Source organism: Procambarus clarkii, chromosome 13 (genome assembly GCF_040958095.1).
Source record: "Procambarus clarkii isolate CNS0578487 chromosome 13, FALCON_Pclarkii_2.0, whole genome shotgun sequence".
Taxonomy (NCBI): Eukaryota; Metazoa; Arthropoda; class Malacostraca; order Decapoda; family Cambaridae; genus Procambarus; species Procambarus clarkii.
The window spans coordinates 1748791-1772881 of NC_091162.1; the positions used below are offsets into that span (position 1 = coordinate 1748791).

At 48.2% G+C, this 24091-nt stretch overlaps 1 protein-coding gene across 1 annotated transcript in view; it reads left to right on the forward strand.

The window, feature by feature from the left end:
* Nucleotides 1-24091, forward strand: part of LOC123757301 (uncharacterized) — a 142441-nt gene that overhangs the window by 88358 nt on the left and 29992 nt on the right. Inside the window, exons 9-10 of the mRNA XM_045740861.2 lie at nucleotides 5862-6037; nucleotides 15362-15418. Coding sequence (XP_045596817.2) covers nucleotides 5862-6037; nucleotides 15362-15418 — 233 coding nt within the window. The remainder of the gene's footprint in view (nucleotides 1-5861; nucleotides 6038-15361; nucleotides 15419-24091) is intronic.

Below are 24091 nucleotides of genomic sequence, written 5' to 3' on the forward strand. Positions count from 1 at the left end.
TTAGAAAGATTAGAGCATTTGAGTATATACAGTACTGTGAAAGGGAAGAGTCAACAGCAACAAAGCCAGGACTCAAGTTCATGTTGGGTACGTTGTGTATTAGAGTCGATTCAACAAGAGTAGAGGCGGAGGAGGAAGACCAATCAATAGGATGATTAGAATCCCTAACATGACAGAAGAGAGCATTGTTTGTGTCTGCAGACTTAACACTTCTTTTGTTCTCTTTAAGTCTGTCATTAAGTGTACGGCCAGTTTCGCCCAAGTATTGGAGAGGACAAGATGAACAGGAAATAGAGTAGACACCAGCAGCATTAGAAGCAGGAGGAGCAGTGTTTTATGAGGTTCTGGAGTCCTCCTGGCTTGCGGACTGCCCATTTTTCTCGTTGGAGGCGTGGCATACGTTCTGTCAGTCCCACACGCTTGAGTGGCATGAGGCTCTTACGGTGGTCCAGGTTTACCTGGGGGGAGGGGGGGCAACTTTGAGCACCTCAATGCGTGCTTGTTCACCCCAGCCCTTCCTTGGAATGGCGGCATTATGCAGCTTCATGTGCAGGTTCCTGCCTCTCGGCTGCCTTGGTCACTGAGGACTTGCGCGCCCGTGGCCTGTTCGCATCTAGCCCTTCCTTGGGATGGCAGCATTGTGCAGCTTCATGTGCAGGTTCCTGCCTCTTGGCTGCCTTGGTCACTGAGGACTCGCGCCCGTGGCCTGTTTGCATCGGTCTTCCGGTTGTTTTCACTTTTCGAGCTCTCCTCGAACTGGTGTGTGGAGGACGTGGAGGCGCTTGGGGCTGATCCTGGGTTTGGTGCGTTGGTCTCGGCAGTGCGTGCGTCGTCTACTATTTTAGAGCTGTTCGAGCAGATCCTGCGGGATGTGGTGTCAATGTTTTTTGCTTCCAATCTCACATGTCGGCGGGCAGTGCTTGCTAACTCTGTGGAATCTGCTTGGGCCCTGGCTCTCAGGTTTTTTTTTTTTTTTTTTTTTTTTTGCCTTTGCTGTTTACAGTGTCTGTGATGGTGCAGTGTCTGCAGGCAGCTTCTTCCAGTTCTTGTCCCATGCCGGTCTTGTCGGTTCTCTAGGGGGCCATGGGGGTTATTCCCGGTAGGGTTGTGCCAGGACTCGGGGTTCCTCCCATTGTGGTAGGCCGGTGGTGCCTGTTTTGGAGCCGGCACAGCTTCATCTGGCCAGCACAGTGGTCACTTTGTGTGGAGGTTGGGTTTCATATAAGGGGTGTCGACCCTTTCGTGGTTCATCCCATTGACGGGGCGATGGGGGAGAGGCTTATGCTGTTTGCTCATGCCTGGCCCCATGTTTTGTGGGCCTTTCAGGTCGTTTCATGCAGCCTGCGGTGGCATTGGGTGGCCTCTCCTTCTTCTGGGCATTTGGTGTTGGCGGGGCAGGTCTTTTCTTCTGCGATCTGTCAGGTCATCTCAGAGTGGGTACACTTGAGCGTGGTCGAAACGACCTCATCCCTCCGGTGGGTTTCCTGCCTGTTCTGGTTCCGAAACGGGACTACGCAGCCCTCGGGTTCATTCTGGACTTGTCCTGTCTGAACCCGTGGGTTTTTGTTCCTCCTTTCGGATGACTATTCTGTCCCAGGTCCATCTTCTTTTGGAGTCGAGTGCTTGGATGGTGTCCCTGGACCTCCGGGATGCGTCTTGGCACGTTCCGATTCATCAGGGGTTCAGGGACTGTTCAGTTTTGTTGTGGGGCATCAGGGTTCCCACTTTTGTTGTCTTCCCTCCTTTTGGCTTGAATCTGGCACCTCGCGTTTTCACACACCTTACCTGGGTCATGGTGGCCCATCTGCATCTTTTAGGGGTTCGGGCTCTGGCCAACCTCAACAATTGGCTGTTGTGGGCTCCCAGCTGGTCTGTGTGTGTGCTCGCCAGGGATTTGGTTCATTCTCAGCTCACCGGGTTTGGGTTCCTGGTGAACTGTAGGAAGTCCCATCTGGTTCTCTCTCTCTCAGGTTCAGTCTTGGCTGGATCTTGTGTGGGACTCTCTGTCTGCTTCCTTGTCTTTCCCTCTGGAAGTTCTGCTTCAGCTGCAGTTTAGCCTTTCCCTGTTTCTATGGGGCTCCGGTTCACACAGCGGTTGCTCAAGGGTTTGTGTGGAAGCCTGAACTTTGCCATGATGGTCTACCCACTGGGTCTGGTTTGGCTTCATCAGCTGTTTTGGTTCCCGCGGAGATGTCTCTTCCACCTCTCTTATGATCGCTGGGTTCAGCGTCTGGAGGCCTTGGTTCGGTTGCTGCGTTGCTGGGTTCCTCTTCGGGGTTCAGTGCCTTGGTGCCTACCTGAGCCCTCGCTTGATGTGTTCACGGACACTTCATCTCTTGGCTGGGGCTTTGTGACCAGTGCTCACCAGGGCGGTCAGGGACAGTGGGGTCCGTCCTTCCATCGGGCCCACGGTAAGGTGCGAATGTTTGCGGCAGTGTGGATGTCGCTTTGGAGGGTTCGGGTCGCTCGCGGATCGATGATCTAGCTCCATTCAGACTACTCCCCAATAGTTCTTTGTCTGAACCGAGGGGGGCTGGTCGCTTCGGGTAACTCATCCTAGTACTAGGGGTTGATGCCTTGTGGCAGGACTGGTCGAGATGGGGTTACTTGTACCTCTTTCCCTGGTTCAGCTGTTACTTCAGGTCCTAGCTCCTTTGGAGACTTACCAAGGGAGAGTAGTCCTCTTGGCTCCTTGGTGGCCGGCCCAGCCTTGGTTTCAGGTGCTGCTTGCTCGGAGTCCGAACCTGAGGGTCTTCCTGTGGCTCCGCCTCTTTCAGCAGTCCAGACTGGTCCATTACATAGCTGGTTCGATCTTCTCCTCGAGCCTTTGCGTCTGGTCTTTTGACTTGTTTGGTGTTCAGGTGGTTTCGTTGATGGTGTCCCACCTGTGTGCTTCATCTCAGCGGCATTATAAAGTTTCCTGGCAGTCCTTCCGGTGTTTCTTGACCCGTAGTAGGCTTACTTCTGTCATAGTTCGGGTTGTCCTGTCTTTTTTGTTGTTATTTCAGGACCATCTTCTTATGCCGAATTCTGTTGCCTCGTATCATGTGGCGCTGGCCGAGCCCCTTCAGCTTTCGTTCGGGGTGGATGTTACTTCTGCTCCGTTATGCAAGCTGTTTCGTGCGTTATTTCTCCTCCGGCCTGCTCATGCACCGCCTGAGCCATCCCGGTCGTTGGATCGGGTGGGTGCTCTTCTTTCTCTCTTCTTCTCAGATTGTGGTGACCCCTTAGGTTCAAGATTGTTTTTCCAAGGCTTTCTTCCTGTTGGCATTGGCCTCTAGGGGTCGGGTCGGGGAGCCTCATGCTCTCCTCCTGCGCAGGGGTTTCTGCTCTTTTTGGTCTTGGTGGTAGGTTTGTTCGTTTGAAGCTGTCTTCTTTTCTGGTGAAGAATGAGACTGCTGCTTTTCGGAGGGTTCCTTGGGTTGTTGATGCTTGGCTGGTTAGGCTGGGGGGTGCATCATGTGTTGTGTCCGGTTGCAGCTCTCCGCCTGGGTGCCACGGCCTCCGTGGCCGGGGAAGCGCTTTAGGTCGACTCGGTTTCTCTTCTTCCCTGTTCCAGGGTTTGGATCTTCCAGGTCATGTGCTTGTGCCCACACCTCTTGCAGTCTATCCTTGTGCCCACACTGCTTGCAGTCTATCCTCGTGCCCACATCGCTTGTAAGTTTTCTGCATTGGCTGCCATCTTCTGTAGCATGTCTTGGGGTTGACATTCAGGCACAGGGTTTTTTGGAGGTTGAACAGGTTCCTGGCCGCTCACTACCTAGTCAGTGTTCCTGGCCCTGGTCGGGCATGTGTCGCATTGGATCAGTGGTTGTGGCCTGTTGTCTGGACTTCGCGTTGAGAAGCAAGTGGCGACCACCTCCCGTGTAAGTCACTCTTGTGTTATCTTTGGGTAAGTAGTTCCGGGGAGCCGAAGGGGCTCCCCCAGAAAACCAACGTTGAATGTAATGAAACGCCATTTTCTGGGCGAGACCCGGAGGCTTTCCAGCAATCCTCCCTCCCTCCCTCCGGTTGGCGGTTTTTCATGTGTTTTGAACTGCCTCAGAACTGGGGTGTGGATAGCCGGTGTAGGGGTCTGGGGCTTTCCGTGACGTGGTGACGGAAACGAACGGTGATGTGGTAACGTCATGCTCGTTTGCTCATTTTCACTTAGGGAGTTGTGTCCAACAGTTCGGCTTTCAGTAGCAATCTTTTAATCAGAACGGGTTTGTTTTGGGGCGCTTACCTTTCTGGGTACCTGACCCGGTCGATGGTAGACATAGAATGCTTCCAACTACAAGGGGGTTTCTATAGGCCATTGCTCCTTATGCCTCTCTGAGGGTGCCAGGTTCTGGTTTGGGGTCCCCGGTAGGCCTAGAACTCCATGTGCATTGACTGATGCCAGGGTCTAATACATTCATATCAGCCCGGTGAGCTCCAGGGAGCCTTCAGGTCTCACCCAGAAAATGGCTGGTTTTTGGGCTGTTTTCTTTTTTTACTTTTTTACAGCTTCTTTTGCCTGCTCTGCCCCTTCCAGGTAATGCACTGGACTGTTGGTGAGTGGGTAGGGGGAAAGGTGGAGCGTGGGAGAGGGTACCTTTGCCATTTGGCCCATTAGGAGCAGTGCTCCATTCCCTGCAATCTCCTTGGAGTGTTTAGGTGCTAATTGGTGGGGCTTCATTTGTTGGGCCTGCAACCCTAGTCTCTTGTTTCAGTTCCTGGGTTTCTTGCTGCCTTGCTGAGTTGTTAAGATTGTCTTTCTGCTCTTCACAGGTCCATTCCATCTGCTGATTGCAGTACCTGTACATAATGACCAGTTTCTTGGTTTGGCCTTTTGTAGTGTTTTTGGATTTGTTTTCTGGATCTTTTGGTTCCCTCTTGCCATGGTCTGCCCTTTTGGAGCTTTCCTCAATGTGGTAAGTTAGCTCTTGGAGATACAAATTGGACCTTCCAGAAATTTAAAGCTAAATGTAATGAAACACCTCTTTCTGGTGGGCCTTTACCTGTATCTCCACGTTCTCTCTTTCCTTCTTCCTGTGGTGTTGAGGGAGTCTTGCTTGGGCAGTGCATGAATGCCTGGGCTAGATGACCTGGACCCCTGTATTGCTGGGGCTGCTATCTAGTGGTGAGGATGTGTGGCTAACTAGCAGTTGGACATGGACAATGAATGTGTACAGTACAGTATAAAGATTGAATCTGGGTTGCAAATGTTGTCCAAGAAGTGATTTGTTTTGGTGCGCTTTACCTTTCTGGTGGTTTTGCTTTCAGTAATCTGGTTTATTTTGTGTCACCCATTTGCTCTATTCAGATTCTCGGTGAGGTTTCTAGTACGCATTCGTGATTCGTTGTTACCTCGTGTGTGTACCTGGGTTTGGAGAAGTCCAGGTGGGTAGCTTGGTGAAGTATGGAGGGGACCCAGCAGAATGAGGCATTTCATTACAATCAACACTCAATTTGTTATTTGCAAACGAGTAATACAGTAATAGCAGTGCTTATAATTTAATGGTATTTTGGAGACATTAATTATCATGGGAAAAATATGGAGAACGGCAGTGGAATCGAACTTGCATCCTAGGTTATCCAGGATGCACACTTGACCACTATGTGCTAAAAGTAACACCCTGATGTCCATTCAAACTTACAAGGAGTTTGGAGACATTGAACTGATACCCAGTCCAATTTTGACATGCTTCCCGCACGCACACTGATGTAGATCGTGAAGTTCTTCAAACACTTGTGAAAATACCTAACATGTGCATTTGGGGGAGACCTAGGATGCTGGTTTGATTCCACCGCCCTGCTCCAAAAGACTCATGGGTATATCACCCTATGCTGATTTCATTGGGCACATATTTTTTAGTGTTGATATTCTTGTTGAACAGTGCTGCAGCAATGAGACATACACTGTGGGATCTTGAGAACTGCTACCTAGAGAACACATCAGACATAATGCAGGAAGATGTCACCACATTTGATCTTCCACAAGACCAGTGTGAGAACTTGATTGGTCGGGAAAAAGCTCATATATTCTTGTCACATACCCAAGCAGCTAATACTGGTGAGTTAATCCACTTATTTCATTACAACAGTTTAAAGCATGATGAGCATTTTGATATTTTTATTATTGGTTCCTGATTATTTAGTAATTTAATGTGTAAATTTTTTTGTTTATCAAATTAGGTAAGTTGATTACTTTATTCCCACTTTTCCATATATAAAACAGAGTTGCACTGGAAGAATTTATGAAATTATATGAATCACTGTACTCTCATTCTAAGGCACTGAAATAAGCAATCAGATACAGCTTGATAAAACACCAGAGTTAACACTATCGTTCTCTTTGGACATGACTCGCGTCCATTTTTCTTCTCCTGAGTCCTAGCCATGGACAGGACTTGCGTCCACTACAAAAATATTTGTATAAAAATCATTTTCTGTGGGGAGCCCCTACGGCTCCCTGGAGCTTATCGGGCTAATGTATGTTATATTAGACCGGGACTTTAGCTAAGGAGTTCAGTCTACCAGGGACCAACGCCAGTTCCTGGCCCCTTCAGAGAGGCTTCAGGGAGCAATGGCACTGGAAATCCCTCTTGTGGTTGGGGTTTTCCTTATCTGCCATCGACCGGGGTCAGGCACCCAGAAAAGTAGGCATGACTAAACAAACCCACATGGTAAAAACTAAAACAAAAAACTGAACAGAGAGGTAGAAACTCCCTACAATCCCAAGGAAACAAGCAAACATCACACTTTACTGCCGCGTCGATCGTCCGCGCAGCCCTCCCCGCCCCGAGAGGGGGAGGGGGGAGCCCCAGACATACTGCGCCGGCTGTCAAGCTTCAGTTCGTAAGCTAATGTCAACCGGGATAGACGCTTCTCTGGCCTCAGTTTCCTAGGCGGTGTTTACCTTGTGTGGCGTTCACTCCCGTGTGTTGTATTTTGTGGTGGCCAGGAGTACTTCATCAGTGCCGGGGCTGCATGCGCTTAGTGGCTGACTTCCCTAAGCGCCCTGTGGGTACTGCCCTTGCGTAAAAGGGTTATCCTCCCTGGGGCGTTCGGGAACCATTCCCGTAGAGGTTCTTGCTGCTCCACATTTGCCTCGCCCTTGAGGCCAGCTGGGGCTTGGGGCCCTTGTTTGGCCCTGGGTATGGATTGGTATTGTGCTGGTTAGGGCGTCAAGGTGTTGCACAGCCTGCCACCTAAGCGGCAACCGGTTCCTGTTGCCTCTGGAGACAGTGTACTTTTGCGGGGGTTTTCTTTTGTTTTTATTTTCAATTGCCTGGTGGGGGTCTGCCCAGTGTGGCTATAGTTTCACTGGTAGTGTTTGGCGGCCCTCTGCTAGGGCCCCGTGATTGTACACGTCTCAGGGGTTTTCAGTGCTCTCTCCAACCAGTTTAGCAACACCTTGCCCGGGCTTCCCGTAGCAGTCAGCCTACGTGCCCTGGAAACCCCTGTCTGGGCTCGGGGGACCATTGAATGTGTCTTCTGGGTTCCAACCCGTCTTGTACAGGATCGTTGGTTGCTTTGCCCTTGTCGCCACTTTTACCTCTGTCATGCTGCCTGTTGGGTCATTAACACCTTGACCCAGAGTCTTGAGAGAGATTTTCTCTGCTTGTTCTCCAGTACTCTCCTAATGTTATTACTGTTCAGAGTACAGGCGGCATCTGTGTTGCAAGCTAGGTTAGGTTGCTGCAACATGCTAGGTTGGTTTCCCACTCAGATGCCCCGAGGCCGCCCTGTTTTGGTTAGGTGCTGTTCGCCCCTTTCCCTCTCTGTTCCCGGCTCCGGACCGTCTGCCGGTTTCGGGATCGGGGTGGGGTTTAGTTGGGGCTGAGACTCAAGCGGTTTTCGGGGGCTGCCCTGTTCGGGTTGGGGGACAGAGGTTTTCGAGCCGCTTCCTCCTGCCAATGCTTCTGGATCTTACCAGCGGCCCTTTCTTGTTGCCTTTCCCATGGACTCTTGCTTTTATTTAAGGGTGGAGGGCTTGGAGGACGGCTCTGCCCCGGGGCCTCTCTTGTTGGTTCCCGGGGCTGTGGGGGATGCCTGCTAGCAGTTCTAGGGCGGTTTGCCCCTGCCTGGGTTTTCTGCTTTTGGGCGGTGTTTTTCGCTCATCCAGTCTACTTGCTTCCCACTTTTGCTGGCATATTTTTGTATCTTTAGTGTCAGTCACAGCCCCTGTTCTGGCGGCCATTTTCGTCTGCTGGTTTCCCGGCATGGCCACCAGGGCGGCGTTGCGGTTTGTTTACATGTGACAGGGTGTTCGAGCGAGCTTCTTGGGTGAGTTTTCACCTTTTTTCAGGGGTTTTCATTCTCCTGTTGTCGTTTCTTTGCTTCTCTGGTGTTTTCTGCCCGTTTCTTGTTCCTCTGGGAACATTTGAATGTTGATATTACACCGGATTTTCCTTTTTGTCTGTTTTGGGTCTGGGCCTTTGGGTTTGGGCTCAGTGTCCCATGGCTGTTATGCTTGCTTCCACACCTTGTCCCTCGGTTTTCGGTCTGTTATGACTGTTTTCCCAGGGGGTTCTGTCTGGGGGCTGTGCTTTGCCTTCTGTGGTGTTTCTCCGCCGGCAAAATGTGGTGGTTTGGCCTCCCCCTGGTTAGATTCCGGGTTCCTTTGGGTTCTTTGGTTTCGTTCCGGAGGTTTCTTCCTCTTGGGGCCCTTTGTGGGTTCTGGGGGCTTTGTTTCCTCGTGTGTGACCCGGTTTCTGCCTTCTGGAGTTCTGGGGTCTTCCTGGCTTGCAGACTGATCTTTTTGGGTCTTGGCATGTGTTGTGGTCGTGCTGGAACTTTGAGGTTTTGTCGAGGTGGGCCTTTTGATGTAGTTTTGTGCCTTCTTTGCCTGGCCGGCGGCTTGTAATTTTCTTTTCAAGTGTAGGTGTATGCATGTTCATGTGTACACTGTGTGTGTGTGCACATGTGTATGTGCATATGCACGTGTGTGTCACATACCTTGTGTGTGTGTATATATATGTGTATGTATATATTTGTATGTGTACTTTTTCTTTCGGAAGGGGCTCTGTTCCCTTCTCTGTAGACGGAGCGCTGGGAGAGCAGCTTGCTCTGTTGTCTCTCGTATTGTCCTGCTGTTGGTGGACCTTTTTGGTTGTCTTCCGGCCTCTGGTGGCGGCGGTGGACAGCTTCTCCCCCTTTGGGGAGTTTAGAGCTGCCGAGGTGGGCTTCTTCCCCTGCGCTTCGTCATGTCATCTTGGTAGGTGCGTTGGGTATGGTCGATTCGCCCCATCCTTCTGGGGTTCCCGTCTGCTCTTTGCAGACATGGGCCTTCAAATTTGCGGTTCTTCTGGACTTCTTCAGTCTGCGCCTTGGTTTCTGTGCCCTCCTCGGAGGACTGTTGTCTCTGTCCGGTTCTGTTGGGGCCGGGGGCCTGGATGGTGCCCCTGGACCTCCAGGTCAATTATTGGCACTTGGTGTTTTTTTGCATCTTTACCAGATCTTGGTGCCCTGTCTGAGTCTGCTTGAGATTCAGTGTTAGATGGCAGTTAGAACAGAAAGCAATTCAGGAAATAAAGAAAAATTCAAAATATTTCTTCTCATATGCGAAATCAAAAGCAAAAACCACTGCCAGTATTGGACCTATTTGTACAAGTGAAGGTGCATACACGGAGGATGACAAAGAAATTAGTAAAATCCTAAAAAAGCAGTATGAGGACATGTTTAGCACTCCAATAAACAACATGAAGGTGGAAGATCCAGAAAATTTCTTTATGCTGAGAGGTTCTGAGAGAATGTGCACCTGAGCTCAGCATTCCACTTCAACTGATTTTTCAGGCATCCCTGTTTACAGGAGTTGTAGCTGATGTGTGGAAACAGGCTAACATAGTTCCAATCTACAAAAGTGGAAGCAGGGAAGACCCCCTTAATTATAGACCTGTATCATTGACAAGTGTAATAGTCAAAATATTGGAAAAAATAATAAATACTGAATGGGTAGAACACCTGGAGAAAAATTATATAATATCAGACAGACAGTATGGTTTTCAATCTGGAAGATCCTGTGTATTGAATTTACTCAGTTTCTATGATCGAGCCACAGAGATATTACAGGAAAGAGATGGTTGGGTTGACTGCATCTATCTGGACCTAAAAAAGGCCTTCAACAGAGTTCCACATAAGAGGTTGTTCTGGAAACTGGAAAATATTGGAGGGGTGACAGGTAAGCTTCTAACATGGATGAAAAATTTTCTGACTGATAGAAAAATGAGGGCAGTGATCAGAGGCAATGTATCGGACTGGAGAAATGTCACAAGTGGAGTACCACAGGGTTCAGTTCTTGCACCAGTGATGTTTATTGTCTACATAAATTATCTACCAGTTGGTATACAGAATTTATGAACATGTTTGCTGATGATGCTAAGATAAGAAAGAAGGATAAGAAATTTAGATGATTGTCATGCCCTTCAAGAAGACCTGGAGAAAATAAGTACTGTATATGGAGCACCACTTGGCAAATGGAATTTAATGTTAATAAATGCCATGTTATGGAATGTGGAATAGGAGAACACAGACCCCACACAACCTATATATTATGTGAGAAATCTTTAAAGAATTCTGATAAAGAAAGAGATCTAGGGGTGGTTCTAGATTGAAAACTATCACTTGAGGACCACATAAAGAATATTGTGCGAGGAGCTTATGCCACGCTTTCTAACTTCAAAATTGCTTTTAAATACATGGATGGCGATATACTAAAGAAATTGTTCACGACTTTTGTTAGGCCAAAGCTAGAATATGCAGCGGTTGTGTGGTGCCCATATCTTAAGAAGCACATCAACAAACTGGAAAAGGTGCAAAGACATGCTACTAAGTGGCTCCCAGAACTGAAGGGCAAGAGCTACGAGAAGAGGTTAGAGGCATTAAATATGCCAAAATTAGAAGACAGAAGAAAAAGAGGTGATATGATCACTACATACAAAATAGTAACAGGAATTGATGAAATTGATAAGGAAGATTTCCTGAGACCTGGAACTTTAAGAACAAGAGGTCATAGATTTAAACTAGCTAAGCACAGATGAAAAAGAAATATAAGAAAATTCACTTTCACAAACAGAGTGGTAGACGGTTGGAACAAGTTAGGTGAGAAGGTGTTGGAGGGCAAGACCATCAGTAGTTTCAAAGCGTTATATGACAGAGTGCTCTACGTCCGAAACTGGACGTAGAGACGACGCGAAAACAAAACGAAAAAAAAAACAGAAGACAGAAGGTAACCAACAAGGCCGACAAAAGACCAGAGGAAACCACATCGGAAAGCGACCGACGTTCCAAAAATATTGGAAAGTACGAAGAGGCTCGTGAACCAACAAAAACCACGACAAGCACCCCTGATCAAGGGACACGCAGGGACAACGATACGAAGGGAACAGTATCGCGACGGAAGAGCGAAAACGGGGAGGAAAAGGGGGTGAAACACACCCCCAGGAACGACGGGACTGACGAACCCTGAAGGAACACGGAACCGAACCCAGGGAGGGCTATACCCGAAAACAACAGGAACACAGAGAGGGAAGGAACAACCCCACTCTGAGGAACTGGCAGCGCCTCACCATGGGTACAAAAACCCAAGAGGGGCAAACGGGGCCGAGGCCCCCCCAGGCAACTCCTCCCCAACTCCGGGAACCTCGATGGTATGACCCGGGGCTGAGCTGTACCCCCCAAAGCCCCAGCTAGACAAGGAAAAGCCGGGGCAGCCGTGCAAACACCAAGGAAGGGAGCCCATTGGTCAGACCCATACGCCACGGCTGCAGGAACCGACTCGAATGCTTCCGCCACCACCCCAGAAGAGGAAAACCCCCGAGTCTCAACCCAACCAGACCCCGCCCCAGCCCCGAAACCCGCCTATGGTTCGGAGCAGGAAGCAAGGGAGGAAGTGTGTAGAACAGAAGGGGAAGGACAAGGAGTGGAAGGAGTCAGAGCCGAAGCGACCCCCACCTCCAAGTCTGGACCCCAACCACCAAAACGGGGCAGCCTCGGGGCAACTGGGGCCGCAAACAACCAAGAGCGTTGCAGCAACCTACACCCAGCAAGCAACGCCGCAGCCGCCTGCACCCGATTATCATAACCAGTGCCTGGGTGAAAGAGCACGTACCGACAACACCCGTCGTACGACTCCGGGTCACAAGAAACCATGACCCAACAGGCAGCATGGCGGAGGCACAACCGGTGAGTGTCACCCTGAGACAAGGGGACAGAGCAACCGTCAAACTCGCAGGACATGAGAGGGACTCTGGGGACACACTTATAGGACCACGGAGCCCCCCTTGGGGTTACCCAGGGTCCTTAGCCGTCGGTACACGCTAAGGGAAGCCCAGGCAGGGTACCGCGAACCGGCGCCCAAGTCTACCAACAAACTGCTAAAAGCAGACCCCCCGGGACGTGTCCACTCACGGGGGCCAAGCGGGGAGTACCACCAACAGAAGAAATCGAAAGAAAAACACCTAGAACAGGAATGGGGGACCATAAAGGCAGATCCCCCCACCAGGCAAAAACAAAAGAAAAACCCTGCAAGAGGACAACGTACCCAGGCGGAACAGAGCCAGCCGCTGTCAATGGTGAAAACTAGGTGTGCGGTACTCCGCGCCCCTACAAGTGACAAAAACTACCACCTCCCAGAGACAAACCAGGGCAGCAAACCCCAGCCAACTCCAAGGGCAGCCCAGTACCAAGCAGTGAAGGACACAGCGGAGGTAGAACCCAAGGTGACTTGTGGAAGGTGGCCCCAAGCCCCAAGGACAGTACTTACAGGGCACCTAGGAAACATAGCCCTAGGCACATGCAGCCCGAGTACCATAGAATCTTACTCCTGGCTCACACCCCACCGGTAGAGACAGTCCACACCACAAGGCACAGAACTGAAACAAAAACTGGAGCCAGAAGCACTCGACCGACCAGTAATTCCATCGGCCAAGAACTACCAGTTGGATCGCCGGCTTGGAGGGTCTGGGGCTCCCCCTTCCCCCTCCCGGGGAGAGGGGGGTTGCGCAGACGGTGGTGCGGCGACGTGATGTCATGCTAGTTTTATAATTTTGTTTGGGGAGTTCTGTCCACTCGTTCGGCTTTCGGCAGCAATATTTTCACCAGAAAAGGGGTTTGTTTTGGGGCGCCTACCTTTCTGGGTGCCTATCCCGGTCGATGGCAGACATAGAATGCTCCCAACCACAAGGGGGTTTCTATAGGCCATTGTTCCTCGTGCCTCTCTGAGGGGGCCAGGTTCTGGCTCGTGGTCTCCGGTAGGCAAGAACTCCTAGCACTGACTGATGCCAGAAAGTTATACATACAGTATCCATTCAGCCTGGATAGCTCCGGGGAGCCGACGGGGCTCCCCCAGAAAAGGATTTTGACAGAGTTCCACATAAGAGGTTGTTCTGGAAACTGGAACATATTGGAAGGGTGACAGGTAAGCTTCTAGCATGGATGAAAAATTTCCTTAATGATAGAAAAATGAGGGCCGTAATCAGAGGCATGTATCAGATTGGAGGAATATCACAAGTGGAGTACCACAGGGTTCAGTTCTTGCACCGATAATGTTCATTGTCTACATAAATGATCTACCAGCTGGAATACAGAATTATATGAATATGTTTGCTGTTGATGCTAAGATAATAGGAAGGATAAGAAACTTAGATGATTGTCATGCCCTTCAAGAAGACCTGGACAAAATAAGTATATGGAGCACCACTTGACAAATGGAATTTAATGTGAATAAATGTCATGTTATGTAATGTGGAATAGGAGAACATAGACCCCCACACAACCTATAAATTATGTGAAAAATCTTTAAAGAATTCTGATAAAGAAAGAGATCTAGGGGTGGTTCTAGGTAGAAGACTGTCACCTGAGAACCACATTAAGAACATTGTGCGAGGAGCCTATGCTACACTTTCTAACTTCAGAATTGCTTTTAAATACATGGATGGCAAAATACTAAAAAAAATTTCATGACTTTTGTTAGACCAAAGCTAGAATATGCAGTGGTTGTATGGTGCCCATATCTTAAGAAGCACATCAACAAACTGGAAAAGGTGCAAAGACATGCCACCAAGTGGCTCCCAGAACTGAAGGACAAGAGCTACGAGGAGAGGTTAGAGGCATTAAATATGCAAAAACTAGAAGATAGAAGAAAAAGAGGCGATATGATCACTACATACAAAATAGTAACAGGAATCGATAAAATTGATAGGGAAGAATTCCTGAGACCCAGAACTTCAAGAACAAGAGGTCATAGATTTAAACTAACAAAACAAAGCTGCCGGAGAAATGTAAGAAAATTCTCTTTTGTAAACAAGAGTGTAGACGGTTGGAACAAGTTAGGTGAGAAGGTATTGGAGGCGAAAACTGTCAGTAGCTTCAAAGCGTTATATGACAAAGAGTGCTGGGTAGACGGGACACCACGAGCGTAGCTCTCATCCTGTAACTACACTTAGGTAATTACATTGCGTTCTGTTAGTCAGGAAATTGTAGATCCATCTGCCTCTTTTTCTGGTAATTCCTTTTGCATGCATTTTTTGTGGGCAATAACACCATGGTCACATTTATCGAAGGCTTTTGCGAAATCTGTGTAAATTACATCAGCGTTTTGTTTGTCTTTCATGGTATCTAATGTCATGTCATAGTGGTCCAGCAACTGTGATCAGGCATCCATTTTGTATCTGAGTCACCGCTTACCAGTTTTGAATCCTACGCTATACCTATGAGCGCCCTGAGGCACTCTGCACACCTCTGATCTAGCACCTCAGGGCGCTCTGTGCAGTGCACAGAACTGTAGTGCAGTGGTTAATCCAGGAAAAAAGATTGGTATTTTTTCTGCCAGTATTACTGACAAAATCAAAAGTTGTGTTCACAATGTCATGGTTGACCATTGAATATCCTGATTGACCACTTCTTATTTTAGTTTGTTTTATTTTGTGTATTGATACATTGGTGTCTTGGCCTTGGCTTTCTGCTAACCATGACGCCGAAGTCTCTCACAATTTGATCGACCAGTGTCAGTATTATTGAGGCGATATGTAGCATGTTGTTTTCTCCCTAGGTTAAGGAATTTACATTTCCCAAACTTGAACTGCATTTGTAATTGTTTCACCCAGAACTGTAGTTTGTTGAATTTTTTGGTAGTTCATCAGTCTTCTATTGTATTGACTCCACACCTTACCTTTGTGTCACCCATAAACTTGCTGATATTACTGGTCACTCCAGTATCTAGGTCAGTCCTCTGTTTCCATCTTTTAGCTTTGCTTGATCTAGCATCCAGGATATGTTGGAGAGTTTGCATTAGTTATTGCGCTAAATAATATTCAAACCCTTCTTTGTGTAATTAGTTTGATAATGATTTTAAATTTATGTAAATGTAATATATTGTCTCTTCCTCTGATTTCAGATCATGTTTATTCCACACAGAAGCCTAAATTAACAGTAGCTGGCAGCAAAACTGAAGGTAAAAATATAAAGTATAATATATATATCATTTATTGTAGAATATTAACTCAGAGTTGAATTCAACGTTAATGTCAGCTCTGTGGTAAACTCAGAATCCCTTAAAAACATTTTAACTTTAGATTTAGACTTCCAAAAGGAGCCATAACTGTTAGCAGGTATCCCTGGTGATGATACCTTATGGTTTCCAAATGTTAATTTCTGGGAGGAACCCCTTCGGCTTCCCAAAGCTATCCAGGCTGATGTGTATCTCTTTAGAATTTGGCATCAGTCAACCTGAGTGGAGTTCTAGGCCTACCAGGACCACGAGCCAGAACCTGGCCCCCTCAGAGAGGCACGAGGAGCAATTGCCTATAAAAATGCTCATGTGATTTGGAACATTCTATATCTTGCCGTCAACTGGGACAGGCACCCAGAAAGGTAAGCACCATAAAACAAACCCCTATTCTGGTTAAAAACTATAAAAATGGACAATGAGTGGGCAGAACTCCCCAAATGAAAATGAACAAACGAGCATGACGTCACACGAGCTGCACCACATATCTGCGCAGCTCCTCCCTTCCCGGGAGGGGGGGGGAGGGGAAGCCCCAAACCCCCGCGCCAGCAACCCATACCCCAATTCTTCGGCTGATGTGATACGGCATGGTTGTGTGGCTCCAGCTCCAGATTCTTGTGTTGTGCTGGGCTTTGGTTCAGTTCTGCTCTTATGGTGGCTTGCGAGCTGGGAGTAATTTTCACAGGTGCTCGGAATGCACGTGCTTAGGGTTACCTTTCCTGAGTACCCTGTAAGTGCTGCCCTAGGGGCTTGGGGTTATCTTCCACAGTCACCTTGGGTCTATCTTTGTTGGTCTTTTGCTGCTCAGCAATTGACTGCCCTTGGAGTGTTTTGGGAGAGGGGGATTCCACCCCTTGTCTACCTTGGGGTAAGTGGTAGTTTAGCACTGGTAGGGGCGCCGGGTACTGCACAGCTAGTTTTCACCTATAACAGCGGCCGGCTCTGTTCCTTCTGGGTACGCTGTCCTCTTGTGAGTTTTTTTTTCCATTTGTTTTTGCCTGGTGGGGGTCTGCCTTGGTGTCCCTTTCCCTGTTATGTTAGGGTTTGACCTTCTGTTTGGTGGTAAACCCCCCTGCTTTGCCCTCAAGAGTGGACAAAGGGGGTTCAGCATAAGCAGTTTGTTTGGTAGCTTGGGCACCGGTTAGCAGTACCCTGCCTGGGCTTACCCTTAGCGATACCAGTCTATGGTCCTTGGGAAACCCCGCGGGGGGCACACGGGTCCGATGGATGTGACCCCTGTGTCCCCTCTCGCTTTGTGCAAGTTTGAGGGTTACTCTGTCCCCTTGTCTCAGGGGTGACTCATTGTTTTTGTCTCCATCATGCTGCCTGTTGGGTCAGTGACACCTTTGACCCGGAGTCCTGCGAGCATTGTTGCTTGTTTTTGACTCAATTCGTCCAATCTACTGATGACATTATTCAGGTGCATGCGATTCGCACATTGCAGGCTCGGTTTAGGTTGCTGCAACGTGCTCGGTTAGTTGCTTCCCTGGATGCCCCAAGGCTGCCTGGCTTTACTTATAGGGACTCGGACTTAGGAGTGTTGGTCGTGTTGGCCTCGGTTCGGTCCGCTCTCCCTCGTTCTTCCCCTGCTGTGGTTCATTCTGTTCACTCCCCCTCCCCTTGTTTCTGGCTCCTAAGTGTCTGAGGGCTTCAGGGTTGGGGCCCGGGTTTAGAGGTTTCCGAGACTCAGTTTCGACAAGTCTCGGGAAACATCGTCGATGAAACGACGACTTTCAGGGGTTGCCCCTTCTTGAGTGGCGACGGAGGCATTCGAATCTGTTCCTCCAGCCGTAGCTTTGGGGTCTGACCAGTGGGCCCTCTCTCTTCCTGCTATTTTGGCCACCCCGGCTTTTTCTTGTGAAGCCGGGTCTTTAGGGGATGACTCGCCCCCAGGGCCTGACGTGGAGGTTCCCGGGGTTGGGGAAAAGCTGACTTGGGGGCCTTGGGCCCCATTGGACCCCATTGGTCCCCACCTGGGTTTTCTGATCCTCAGAGCAAGGCCTACTGTTACAAGGAGTGGGGTTTTCCATTCCCCCATCTGCGTACGAGTTGGATTTGGGTTTGGGTCCTCCCCGGGTTCAGTTCCGTGGCCCTATGGATCCTTTGGTTCCATCCTTTCGGAGGTTTTCAGCTTCCCGTGTCTCGCCTACTGAGGTGCGGGTGGCCATTGCAGCTTACCTCCTGCGCAACACTATTAAATATGGCATTAAATTAAATAGGCATTAAATATGCCAAAACTAGAAGACAGAAGAAAAAGAGGTGATATGATCACTACATACAAAATAGTAACAGGAATTGATAAAATCGATAGGGAAGATTTCCTGAGACCTGGAACTTTAAGAACAAGAGGTCATAGATATAAACTAGCTAAACACAGATGCCGAAGAAATATAAGAAAATTCACTTTCGCAAACAGAGTGGTAGACGGTTGGAACAAGTTAGGTGAAAAGGTGGTGGAGGCCAAGACCGTCAGTAGTTTCAAAGCGTTATATGACAGAGTGCTGGGAAGACGGGACGCCACGAGCGTAGCTCTCATCCTGTAACTACACTTAGGTAATTACACTTAGGTAATTACAGAATATGCCTCTATAATAGATCCGACTTCCTTCAGGTTTAAGTCTTTGTCTCCCTACTGCGTTCATTATGAGGTTCTGGAATCGTCCTGGCTTGCAGACTGCCCGTTGTTGTCGTTGGATGCTTGGGGCGCTTTCTGTCGTGCCCGCATGCTTGAGTGGCACGAGGCCTTGACTGTGGTCCAGGTTTACCTGGGAAGCGACTTTGAGCACCACAATGAGTGTCTTTTCGCTTCTGCCTTTCTGCAGGATGTTGGTACGATTCAGCTTCACGTGCAGGTTCCTTCCTTGTTGGCTGTGCTTGTGCCTGATGACTTGCGCGCTCGTGGCTTGCTGGCTTCAGTCTTGCTTTTCTTTTCCCTCCTGGAGCTTTCTTTGGATTGCCTTGCGGTGGATGTTGAGACTCTTGGGGCTGTTCCTGGGTTTGGTGCCTTGGTCACAGCTGATCGTGCGCTGTCTGCACTTTTGAAGCTGTTTTCGCCGATCCCGCGGGATGTGCTGTCGCGGTTTTTCGCTGCGCGTCTCGCATGTTGACAGGTTGTGCTCGCTTCCTCCTTGAAATCCGCTTAGGCCTTGGCTCTTTGGTTGTATTCGCCCTTTTGTCCTTTACTGTTTGCGGACTCTGCGGTCGAGAAGTATGTGCATTCGGCTTATTCTAGCTGTTGTCCGATGTCCGACTTGTTGGTACTCCTGGGGTCCCGGGTGGGTTCTTCCCAGAGGGATCGTGCCAGGGCTCGGGGTTCCACTCATCGGGGTAGGTCACTGGTGCCATGTTCAGTGCCTGTGCCTCCTTCAGAATCATCTGTGTCTGGTCGGTGCGGGAATCTTTCTGTGTGCAGGTCGGGTCCTCGTAAGGGGGCGTCGGCCCTTTCGTGGTTCACCCCATTGACAGGGCACTGGAGGGGGGGGAGGCTCTGTTCTCTCATGCCTGGTCTCACGATTTTTCGGTTTTTCGGGTTATTTCTCGCAGCCTGAGGTGGCATTGGGTAGCTCCTCTTACTTCAGGGGAGTTCTGAGCTGGCAAGACAGGTCTCTTCTCCTGCGCTCTGTCAGGTCGTCTTGGAGTAGGTGCACTTGGGTGTGGTCGAAACGACGACATCTCTCAGGTGGGTGTCCCAACTGTTTCCGGCTAAGAAAAGGGACTATGTGGACCAGCGGTTCATTCTGGACTTGTCCCGTCTGAACTCTTGGGTTTCTTGCCCCTTCTTTCAGATGACTACTCTGTACCAGGTCCAGCTTATATTGGAGCCAGACACTTGGATGGAGTCCCTGGACCTCAGGAAGCCTATTGGCATGTCCCAATTCATCCGGAGATCAGGGACTGGCTCGGTTTTGTTGTAGGATGTCAGCGTTATTGCTTTCGTTGTCTCCCATTTGGATTTAACTGGGCACCTCGCGTGCTCACATGCCTTACCCAGGTCATGGTGGCCCGTCTGCGTATGTTAGGTATTCGGGTGCTAGCTTACCTCAATGACTGGCTGGTTTGTGCTCCCAGTCAGTCCACGTGTCTGCTCACCAGGGGTTTGGTGCTTTCCCAGCCAGCCGGGTTCGTGTTCCTGGTGAAGGTCCCATCTGGTTCCCTCCTAGGTTCGGACCTGGCCGGGTCTTGTAATTACCTAAGTGTAGTTACAGGATGAGAGCTACGCTCATGGTGTCCCGTCTTCCCAGCACGATTTGTCATATAACGCTTTGAAACTACTGACGGTCTTGGCCGCCACCACCTTCTCACCTAACTTGTTCCAACCGTCTACCACTCTGTTTGCGAAAGTGAATTTTCTTATATTTCTTCGGCATCTGTGTTTAACTAGTTTAACCCTCAAACCGCTAGGGGCCCAAATGGAATTCACACCCACAGGCACAACAACAAAAATCAAAAAAATTCTTTCGTCTTATAGAAGTGTTCATTTTTGTTCCCTGATCACGGAAAAAATAACAAAAAAATCGTAGGTGTCATATTTTAGCTGCAATAGGGTAGGGAAGTGTGGCAACAAAGGGGCGTTGGCAGAGCCTTCGCCAGACGAGGTCTACTCCGCCCAAGCTGTCAGACGGCAGTTGCCACAAATATATTATTACCTAATTATTTCAATGTCTCTGATTGATTTTTTCTTGTTTTTTTGCAGTAATATTATTCCATACAGTGAATTGTGGTATATTTATATAATAAAATGTGTGAACCATCACTGTACTCAAAATTATGGTGTGCATATTAGTGATTCAATTATTATGTTCATAAAACAATGAACAAATAGTTTTGCTGTTGTTACACTATATACACAGGTTATGTATAAGTATCTGCATGTTTTGTTCACCATAACAAACTACTAAGTTGGTCTTGTGAGTGAAAAAAGCAACGAGGAGTGACCGCCACACACTAGCGAGCCACTCACTGCCACTCCCTCCCTCAACACCACCTCACTCGCTCTCATTCTCCTCCCACAATACTGTTTTTGCATTTATTCACTATACACAGACTTTATATATACGTATTTACATGTTTTGTTCACCATAACTGTACATCGAAGCTTGTATGGTGAGTAAAGGCACAAAGACGTAGCTGCTCACAGTCAGCTGATGGCGGCCGCCATCAAGGCCAGACGCACTAATATTTGTCCTCCAACAATATTGTTTGTGGTGTTATTACGCTATATACACACATTATATATAAGTATCTACCTGTTTTATTCACCATACCTGTACAAATAAGCTGGTATGGTGCCCAAAGACCATAGTGGCCATCAGTAAACAACATGACAAGTTGTGCAGACGACGCTCCTCCCTCACCAAAATGGCGGCTCCCAACCTACACCTCTCGCTGTTATCTCACTCTATACACACGTTATATATAAGTATCTACATTTGTGTTCAGCATAGCGAACCACTAAGCTGGTATGGTGAGAGCAGTCAATAAATGGTGGCCACACACAGTCAGAAGACAACGCCACCACCCTCCCTCCCACAGCATTACTCCTCCCTCCATGGAGCACAGTGCTAAATATCACCACAATCCTGCTATTATCAGAATCCTGGTCAGTTTTATCAGTCAGGGGGCTTCAGTAATACTACAACTGCTAAATAATAGCAGTATCATATATATTATGGCATTTGTAGGCGATGCTATGGTCACAAGCTGAACAGCGGTGCTGTGAGCTCGTGCTGCGTGCGCCAGCCTTGGTGGCTTTCTCAATACTGACGCTATAACACCCAAGAATGTTGGCCTGGATTTTTTTTCTAGGTGGCATCTGGCAACTATCGGTCGTGGCTGTACTGTAGCTGCCCCTATCCCAGGCGGGGCATTTAAATTATAGTGCTAGACACGAAATCATATATATATATGATTTGCGCGGTTTCGGTTTTGTCACTGATATCATATATATATGATTTGCGTGGTTTAAGGGTTAAATCTATGACCTCTTGTTCTTAAAGTTCCAGGTCTCGGGAAATCTTCCCTTTCGATTTTATCAATTCCTGTTACTAATTTGTATGTAGTGATCATATCGCCTCTTTTTCTTCTGTCTTCTAGTTTTGGCATATTTAATGTCTCTAACCTCTCCTTGTAGCTCTTGCCCTTCAGTTCTGGGAGCCACTTAGTAGCATGTCTTTGCATCTTTTCCAGTTTGTTGATGTGCTTCTTTAGATATGGGCACCACACAACCGCTGCATATTCTAGCTTTGGCCTAACAAAAGTCATGAACAATTTCTTTAGTATATCGCCATCTATGTATTTAAAAGCAATTCTAATGTTAGAAAGCATGGCATAGGCTCCTCGCACAATATTTTTTATGTGGTCCTCAGGTAATAGTTTTCTATCTAGAACCACCCCTAGATCTCTTTCTTTATCAGAATTCTTTAAAGATTTCTCACATAATATATAAGTTATGTGGGGTCTATGTTCTCCTATTCCACATTCCATAACATGGCATTTATTAACATTAAATTCCATTTCCCAAGTGGTACTCCATATACTTATTTTGTCCAGGTCATCTTGAAAGGCATGACAATCATCTAAGTTTCTTATCCTTCCTATTATCTTAGCATCATCAGCAAACATGTTCATATAATTCTGTATACCAACTGGTAGATCATTTTAAACAGTGACGGGGGCATTCGAGCCTGTTCCTCCAGCCGTGTTGTATGAGTCTGCTAGAGGGCTCCCTTCCTTAGTGATTTTCATTGCTACCCCGGCTTTTTCTTGAGAGGTTGGGGGCTTTGGGGGGACAGCTTGGCCCCGGGGCCTGCCATGTGGGTTCCCAGGGCTTGGGGGAGCCTCAGGTCCCGTTGGACCCCGCCGGGGTTTTTGTACCCTCTGGGCGGGGCTTGCAGTTGTGCGGAGTAGGGTTTTTCTTTCCCCACTCTCCGCACAAGTTGTTGGGCGTCGGCCTCTCCCCGGGCTCGGTTCCTTGTCCATTAACCCTTTAACTGCGCAACGCGCCTGCAGGCCCAGGCTTCGGGTGCGCAACACGCCTCCGGGTGTTTTTATTTTTCACATTCCATCCAAAACTCCCGCGGCTACATGGGGTTCACATCAGCTTCCTCAGGGCTCTTGTAAACAGACGCCATCTTTAAAAAAAATCATGGTCCACATTGCCAGGTGTCAGAGCCTCAGTAGTGAGTGAGCAACCAAGGCTGGCGCTCGCAGCATGAGCGCACAGCACTGCTGTTCAGCGTGTGACCACAGCATCGCCTAATATTGTCAAAATATATATATAATCTGTTTTATTTAACCATGATAGTATTATAGAAGACCCCGAGTGTGATAATGACTGGGTACAATGTTCAAATATCAGTGATTCAATGCTGTTCACGATGTTCACAGCGCTAGCTACAGCACCACAGCATTATTTCGTCCATCTAGGAATCTTCAAATGACTTTTTAGGTTCCTTTTCAAAATAAACTTGTGGTCAGTTATTCATTTACAGGTATTAGTGACCAGGATTGTGGCTATAATTAGCGTTGTGCGTAGGAAGGAGGAATTTTGGTGAGGAAGGGAGAGAATTGAGGTAGCCTCACTGTTTGGCAGTAACTCTTGTTTTGCTCACCATACTAGCTAGCTTCGTGGTTCGCTATGGCGAACACACATGTACATGGGTATATACAGGGAGCAGGTCGGCCGAGCGGACAGCACGCTGGACTTGTGATCCTGTGGTCCCGGGTTCGATCCCAGGCGCCGGCGAGAAACAATGGGCAGAGTTTCTTTCACCCTATGCCCCTGTTACCTAGCAGTAAAATAGGTACCTAGGTGTTAGTCAGCTGTCACGGGCTGCTTCCTGGGGGTGGAGGCCTGGTCGAGTTCCAGTCCGCGGGGACACGGGCCCCATAATCATCTCAAGATAACCTCAAGATAACAGTGTGTGTGAATAGTGTAATAACAGCACCAGGAGTATGTTGTGAGGAACTATTTTGGTGAGGGAGGTGATGTCGTAACCGTGGTGTCGTCTGCTGTGTGATTTGTCATGCAGTGTATGGTGGCCACTGTACTGTTTGGACACAATACCGGCTTACTTGCATAGTTCTGGTAAATAAAACATGTAGATAGGTATATATAACATGCGTAATTAGTGTAATAAGAACAATAACAGAATGGTGGGAGGAGCAATGTTGGCGAGTTAGATGTTGGAGTGAGGGAGGGCTGGCTGGGTGTGGCTGCTCACACTTGCGATGTTCTGAATGTGTTGATGGTGAATGTATATAGTGTGTGGCAGTGTATAGTGTGTACATATGTTGTAAATATACATAAATGAACATGAAACATTGGTGTAAATAATTGTATGATTTGGAGGAGTAATGTTGCTGAATACAATGTTGGAGAAGTGGCCTGGGAGGGCTGGCTGGGTGTGACAGCTCACACTCGTGATGTTCTGAATGTGTTGATGGTGAATGTATATAGTGTGTGACAGTGTATAGTCTGTAAATAGATTGTATATACATAAATTAGCATGATACATGGTAAATATGTGCAACATATGTGTACACAAGTGTCATGCACGTAACACAATGTCCTCAGACAGTACAGATGTTTTACTACCATAATATAGTGTACGTGTTCAT